At 42.2% G+C, this 7,665-nt stretch overlaps 1 protein-coding gene across 2 annotated transcripts; it reads left to right on the top strand.

The window, feature by feature from the left end:
* The first annotated feature begins 838 nt into the window (after positions 1–838).
* On the top strand, positions 839–7,029 carry LOC133347707 (ATP-sensitive inward rectifier potassium channel 12-like). 2 transcript variants are annotated; one of them, XM_061560205.1, is made up of 3 exons: positions 839–917; positions 1,391–1,691; positions 3,968–7,029. In XM_061560205.1, the coding sequence occupies exon 3, from the start codon at positions 4,175–4,177 to the stop codon at positions 5,483–5,485; it is 1,311 nt and encodes a 436-aa protein (XP_061416189.1). In that variant the 5' UTR covers positions 839–917; positions 1,391–1,691; positions 3,968–4,174; the 3' UTR covers positions 5,486–7,029. The 2 variants fall into 2 exon arrangements, with proteins under 2 accessions (XP_061416189.1, XP_061416190.1); XM_061560206.1 differs by having other exon boundaries at positions 890–917; positions 1,411–1,691.
* Positions 7,030–7,665: the final 636 nt, after the last annotated feature.

The raw sequence follows: 7,665 nt of genomic DNA, 5'->3' as shown, positions 1-7,665 counted from the left end.
TTCTTTCGGTAAAGTCACGTAGAAGGGAAATAATAAAATAATAAAAATGAAACATAATAAAATAATTTTCTTATGTTTTATAATAAAACAATAAAAATATAATGTAGTAAAATAAATGTAATTAATTTATTTATTATTATTTTATTATTTCCCTTCTACGTGACTTTACCGAAAGAACCAAGAAGATCAACCAATTGAGTTCGCTTCCCAGCCACAGCAATTATACATTAGTGGTGAGTGATATCTGGGTTACCCCTTCACCAACCTGTGCTGACGAGTGGTGAAGAATGGTCAAACAACACTCAATGGACTGAAAATCATGAGGAGGCCTTCATCCATAATGCAAAATAATTGTTTGTATTAGTTGTATTTCATTGGTGTGGTGGATAGCAATGTTCCCTGCATTACGTTCTAAAAAGGGCACCACGGTGGTGAGATGTTAACTACCTCGACCCTGACGCTTGTGTATTTTGAATTTGCATGTTTTTCCTGTGGTCGTGTGGATTTTTCTCCGGGTCCCCTGGTTTTCCCTCCACATTTAAAAACATGCCAATATTTGGCTGCAATAAATGTCCACCTGATAAGCCACTTCGTTGAGCTATCATTTGTGGCCAGGTCGCTTCTGAAAAAAAGCTATATGGCTCAGTGTGGGCCATTGATGCTAAATAAAATAAAATGGTTAACTTTCGTTTATAGTCGTATCGTTTAAAAGAGCCACATGCGCACACCCCTCATATGGAAGTGGAATCCTCCTACCCTACCCACACAATGGCCTAGCCCAGAAGCATCATGTGTCGCTGGTGTACGTGAGGGGAGTGGATGGCCACGGGGCACAGTGAGAAGCTCGGGGCTGCATGCGACCAGCCCGTTCTCCCACACAACGCCTTCAACAAGTTGATGCCACAAAAGCCTAACATGTGAGCGCAGGCTGTAAGCACAATGGAGCTACAGAATCTCGGGCGAAAGTGACAGCCAAGTTACCGAGTGTATCTTAAGGAGGACTAAAAGGGGCACACGCACACTACTATCATTGGGATCACGCAGACAGCTTTAACTGACACGCTACCTGAGTTGTACGACACATATATATTACGTGACAGCAATTGCATCTCGCAAAGGGGAAATCGGATTTACATAAAATGTGAATGAGTTAAAGATGATTTTTTTAAAGGATGATACGATTATATGGGTTTCACAGAGTGCACGTTCGTGAGAGTAGCAGCGCATCGCACACCGCCTTCACAAGGAGACAAAATATATCACGATTGAGAATTTTTATCGGAGTCGATAACATTGTACGGCGTGTACATTTTTTTTTTAAAGTTTGCATCGGAGGTTTGTTAAGTCATTTTTTAGTTTTACTCTGCTTGGGATTTTTTTGAGTGACCAGGAGTTTTCTGTGATTGGCAGTCACGACGCCGGTCATGTGACGGAGGGCTGCACAACGGCTCCGCAGGGTGAAGCGCCAAGAGGTGGCGTTGGCCGTTCACGTCGCCGATTTGCCTCTCCGTGAGCGCACAGAGCGCGCCCCTCCTCCCCCCTCCTCCTCCACCCCCTCCTCCTCCCTCCCTCCTCCTCCGCCGTCGTCCCCACGCAGCCAGCACGCGCGCCTCTCCCCAAAGCAGGGAATCTGCAGAGGAGCCGGCCACTGCCGCTGTCACTGCCACTGCCGCTGTCACGGCCGCGATGAGGTACGTCGTGGGGATTTTGTCCCCTTTCTCTTTCGTTTTGGCCCATTTGCCGTGTTTTTCTGTTTTAGTTGTCACCTGAGAATACCAGTTATTCAAAGTGAAGAATGTGTTTTTGTTGTTGAAGATGTGTATTTTGTGAAGGGAATACGCATGTGGCATTCTGGTGTTTTATTTTCCATGGTCTCTGACGACATTGGCTATTACGTAAGAACATTACAAGCTTTACAAGCTGAGAGAATAGTGTGATTAGGTGATTATTATAATTGATATCTTAACCCTCTATCAGATGGTGCATATTTGGGTCAAACTCTCTGCCCATCCTGTCTGATGTTGAGCTTTCGTTTTCATTTGACCATACAGACACCATTGCTTCAAGTCGTCAAAATTTGTTTAAACTACTATTTCAGAGGAAGAAATTACATCATTTATTGCAACTCGTTTCAAGTACACAAGCCGATGCTATATATACCTTGATTTATCATGCATCGTAACAAATTTTGCCACGTAATGACTTAATTGTAATAATCAAAATAGACGATCATTCACATTTCTTACACTCACGTATATCAAATTAGTGACTTAATATTCTGGTCCCCCTTCAGGTATCCGTAATAAAAGCACAAAACGCATGGGACGATGCTCAACTTCCATTGAAGATTAATGCGCAACACTAGTGGCTAATATAACATGGGGGGTAGGCGGGGGGATCAAGGGATGAAACACTGCGCAAAAAAATAGGAGACGCTGAATAGCGCTCGGTGCAGTGTGTTCACCATCCAAGCTCATTGGGTCTGCTCCCTTGTGAAATAGAATTACACTTCTATGATACACGTTCATTGCCATATTCTTGGTTCTTTCGGTAAAGTCACGTAGAAGGGAAATAATAAAATAATACAAATACAACATTATAAAATAAAATTCTCACGACGTTTCCCTTCTACGTGACTTTACCGAAAGAACCAAGCATATGAATCCATGCAGTCACGAAAGCTTTAAAACGTTCATTGCCGTTTACGGGCACGGATAAAGCATTGTGTTGTTGTTTTTTTTGCAGTGAGAAGTATTCTTTAAAAACGTTATACAACGGACAAGATTCTGTTGCTCACATTGCAGCGCTAAATAAAAACACTAGCTGGAACCTGATCATGGTTATTTCAGAATGTGTTAACCCGCACGTTATTTTAACGGTGCATTGTTTTAATTTGAAATGTCACGATGACATGGGGACAAAATTAATGGATGAATAAGTCGTTAGAAAGTTTGTCACTGCTAAAATAACTTTGGGATTTTTTCTTACGATCAAATATCGTACTTTATCGATATTGATGTGCTTTCATTGGGCATAATAATGCATTTCCCAAGAATGAGCATCACTAGGATATCGAAACCATTGCTGAATGAAAGTCCATGGTGTTGCAACAGGGTAGGACAGTGGAAATTATCCTTCGGGAATTTGCAATAGCAACCTGTCATTTTATAGCATACAGTCCTGTTGTCATGGACATTATTTTACATATCATTATTATTATTACATAATGTGTATGAAAGATTGTGCAAAAATATATAAGAATATATAAAATCCAAATTTAACAGTCCTTCAACCAAATTATAGTCTCATCATGGGTTTTAAGATAAAGACATAACTAGACGTGTGACACATGCATATCTGTTACAATATTCTCAGATAAGAGGTAAATTAACAAGAAAATATTGAAGATGACAATGAGTTTAAAGTAATTGTACAAATTATGTCATTAAGAACAACTCTAATTAGTTATTTAGATATGTACCATTTCCCATTACTGGCTGTTGAGCAGACGAAGCAGGTAAAGCCAGTGGCTGTGACACAATATATGCCAGGTGTTCCTTTCACGACAGCATGACAGTCAAAATACGAACACGTTCATGAGACCGTGATCTCTGGCACCCAGAATTACAGCATTCTCAAATATTTGGGTTCCACCAGATGATATTTAATTGTAGCTACAATGGATTTTCCACGATCGTTGCGCTTTATTTTTCCATTGTCATACACCAGTCTACGAGAGCTTTCAATATATTACAGACCAAAAAAATGGTTTTAAAATAAGGAAATAACTGCAACTCAGTGATATTCGCACAGGTTAGACATACGTGTAAATGCATATCACTGATATTCAGTGACAAACATCTACATTGGTTATTTTAATGCCACAAACTCCAGTGGGCGATTGACTCATAAAATGAATGGGGAACTATTTAATTATTTACATATATCTCTCCCCCTTCCCCCACAGGTGGCTCTCTGACGTGGACACGGTGCTGGGAAGACTGACTTAATGGCTCCGTGCTGCAGTAGGGAAGGAGCTGTCATGCTCAAGTGGTGCTGATTATTTATTGTGTGCGGCTCGCATGACGTGTGAGCATCAGGTTTAGTGAGAAAACGGTGTTGCACTTTTTTCTTTTGTTTTCAATCGCCACTCAATCGCACTGCCATTTAATGTATGCTCACAACAGTGATGGGTAGTATGCGCACAACGAACCGCTACAGCATTGTTTCGTCCGAAGAAGATGGGCTGAAGCTGACCACCATGCAGATGATGAATGGGCACGGAAACGGCAACGGCAAGATCCACACCCGCCGTCGGTGCCGCAACCGTTTCGTCAGGAAAAACGGACAGTGCAACGTTCACTTTGTAAACATGACCGACAAATCGCAGCGATACTTGGCGGACATGTTCACCACGTGCGTGGACATTCGCTGGCGCTGGATGCTGCTCATCTTCACGCTGACTTTCGTCTTGTCGTGGCTCGTGTTTGGTCTCGCGTTCTGGGTCCTCGCGCTGATCCACGGGGACCTGGATGGTGCCAAATCGCCGTGTGTGATGCACGTGACGAGCTTCGTTGGCGCGTTCCTGTACTCCGTCGAGACGCAGACCACCATCGGCTACGGATCTCGCTACGTGACGGAGGAGTGCCCCACAGCCATTATCCTCGTCGTGCTGCAGTCGATTGTGGGCTGCATTATTGACGCTTTCATGATCGGCGCCATTATGGCCAAAATGGCTCGGCCCAAGAAGAGAGCGCAGACGCTGCTGTTCAGCCACAATGCCGTCATCGCCATGCGTGATGGGAAGCTGTGCCTGATGTGGCGCGTGGGCAACCTGAGGAAAAGCCACATCGTGGAAGCTCATGTGCGGGCACAGCTCATCAAGCCGAGAATAACAGAAGAAGGGGAATACATTCCATTGGACCAGATAGACATCAATGTTGGGTTTGACAAAGGCCTCGACCGGATATTTCTTGTATCGCCAATAACCATCGTTCATCAGATTGATCTGGAGAGTCCACTGTATGGGATTAGCAAACAGGAACTGGACATAGCAGACTTTGAAGTTATCGTCATATTAGAAGGCATGGTGGAAGCAACAGCAATGACCACGCAAGCACGCAGCTCGTACCTCTCCAGTGAAGTGTTGTGGGGCCATCGCTTTGAGCCAGTTCTTTTTGAAGAGAAAAATCATTACAAGGTGGACTACTCGCGGTTCCACAACACCTACGAGGTGCACACACCTGCATGCAGTGCAAGAATGTTGGCCGAGAAAAATTTTGTGGTTCCCACCACAACAGCAGCATTCTGTTATGAAAATGAGGTTGCACTGATGAGCAAAGATGAGGAGGAGGAGGAAGAAGACGATGAAAATCAGAGCAGGGACTTAAATGAGATTGGACTGGGAAGTGCTCTGGAGATGGATCACTTACAGGCCACCATCCCACTGGACCAGAGGTCATATCGAAGGGAATCTGAGATTTGACAGCTTCTTGGCTTTCTATTTCCCCACCAGAAATCCTAAGTTGGGAAAAAAAGCTCTTCAAACAAGCTTCAGTGTAGTAATCCGATGTGCCCATCAAGAAGCAATACCGAACTAAGAAGAATGTGTGATGTTTTTTTCTGGCTGTCTCTGAATGTTCTCAGAATGATCCAGGAAAATAATATTGATTGTTGACCAATTGTTTTGGTATCTGTTAGAATGTTGTTCCAATATGAAAGCTATACCGGTGAGATGTTCTCAGATGTTCAAGTTAGTTTTTATTTTTGCATATGAATGCAAAGTTAGTGCTTTGAAATGGAGTTGTTAATGCAAAGAGAAAATCCCCCCCAAAAAATAAGCAGTACCAGTCGTTATACCGTATTGGAAGCCGTTATAGTTGACAGTACTTTACCAATGGATGCACAAAGATCCACTGCAGGTGAAAATAAGTGCAGTTCCACTTTGTGTGGATTAAGGAATGGACCGCTGTTAATAGTAGTGCTCGTGTAAACATCCTGCACATGAATATTTTAATGACATGGAATAAGAGCACAGTTGAATATTTTTTTAACAGGAAAGTGTTACGAATAAAACCAATGGAGACTGTTTAGACATTAACCGATCCTTGTATTTTGTGCTGAGATATCACGTCAGTGTTAGCGATTCACACACACATATATTAATGTAGTGCAGTAAATAGTTGCTATTAATTTATTGAACAAAGTGTACAGAAAACTATTTTATGGGTGGCAACTGGAGTTAAAGGGGGGTTTACTAATCAGGGAGAGTATTCAGTACTTATTTGTATAATAAAGAAATAAATGCACTCTATTGTAGACACTTTAAGGGTAAATGCAATGCCTTCAAGGGAGGTATTTTTTGTGTCGATGTCCCCTATTACGGTTGCTTCAGGCTGTAAATGTACGCGTCGCACATTTTAGCTGGTACTTATGAGGGGGCATGCAGAGAGAGAGAGTACTAAATCAACAGCTTCCACTTATTCTTTTAATCGTAATGCTCGTTTAAATTTGCTTTGCTTTGATTTGGCATGAAATATACAGCCCTGTTCATTAGGGTCTTCCTCTCATCTATTTTTTGCAGCCTATCAAGTATGTAGACGATGCTTCGCGATTGTACGAATGGGAAAAAGAGCATCCTTAATGATCAGGCTGGCTGAATATATTAACGTGTTTATCTTGTTTACTCTTTAAAGCATCATCTTTTCTTTACAGCAATCTTGTGACTTAACAGCCATACATCGTCGTTCTTTGCATGAACCAATATTTTCCCGTGTCTAGTTGCAGATTTAAAGGCAACCACACCAAACACATTTGCAGGCTAGCAGTATATATGTATATTTCCTCGTTCTTCATATTAGATTCCTTACTGCTTTACCAATACACGGTATAAGGTATCTATTTTTAGAGTATACCGTTCACACTTTGTATAGCTTGTTTGATTTTTTTCCATGATAATGCTTTAAGGAAATCTATTCCCGTATATGCCTTTTAGATATGCACTGTAAAATTAACCTGTTTGTGTGTCCTATCTCCAGTATGACTGTAATAAACAAATATGTTTAAAATGTCACTTCTTCCAAATGTTTTATACATTCGTGTGGTTTCCAAGAATGTTCATCTTGGCGATGCGCTCACATCGGGTGCACCTTATTGTGCTTTCGTTTGCCACACGCATCACATTTTGCACAGTAATTGCATGCGCAGATGTACCTGTGGGCTTTGGAAGAACTCAGTTTTACCATCGCTATCATGAACACACGCACACACAACAAAGGTGTTTTGCCGAAGCTCAAATGCAGGCACCTGTAAACTCAGCGTGCGGCAGTACATCTTACATGACGTCAGCATTGATGCAGTTCATTCACGGCAATGTCTTGTATATAGATTTTAAACTTAGTTGCTGAGCACAGGACCAGCATGTCAAGCAGCCAGCAACAAACAGCACCATCAAAGTTGTAATGGATAACAGTTAACACATTTCTTGGATTCAGCAGGGTTATGAGAGCTTGGGAAAAAGGAAATGGGAGGGAATGCCAACGTGAAGAGGCATAAAAAGAGAAGTGTTTTACCGGCGGTGTGGTGTGAGAGTGGGTGAGTGATTGTGTTGTTGTGGCCTGCAGTGTGGTGGTGAATTAACACAACATGGACAAGACGAAACGGTCA

This window comes from Lethenteron reissneri, chromosome 26 (assembly GCF_015708825.2).
Source record: "Lethenteron reissneri isolate LAM-NWPU_2019-01 chromosome 26, ASM1570882v1, whole genome shotgun sequence".
In the NCBI taxonomy this organism is placed as follows: domain Eukaryota; kingdom Metazoa; phylum Chordata; class Hyperoartia; order Petromyzontiformes; family Petromyzontidae; genus Lethenteron; species Lethenteron reissneri.
This window is presented reverse-complemented; position numbering and strand designations above follow the sequence as displayed.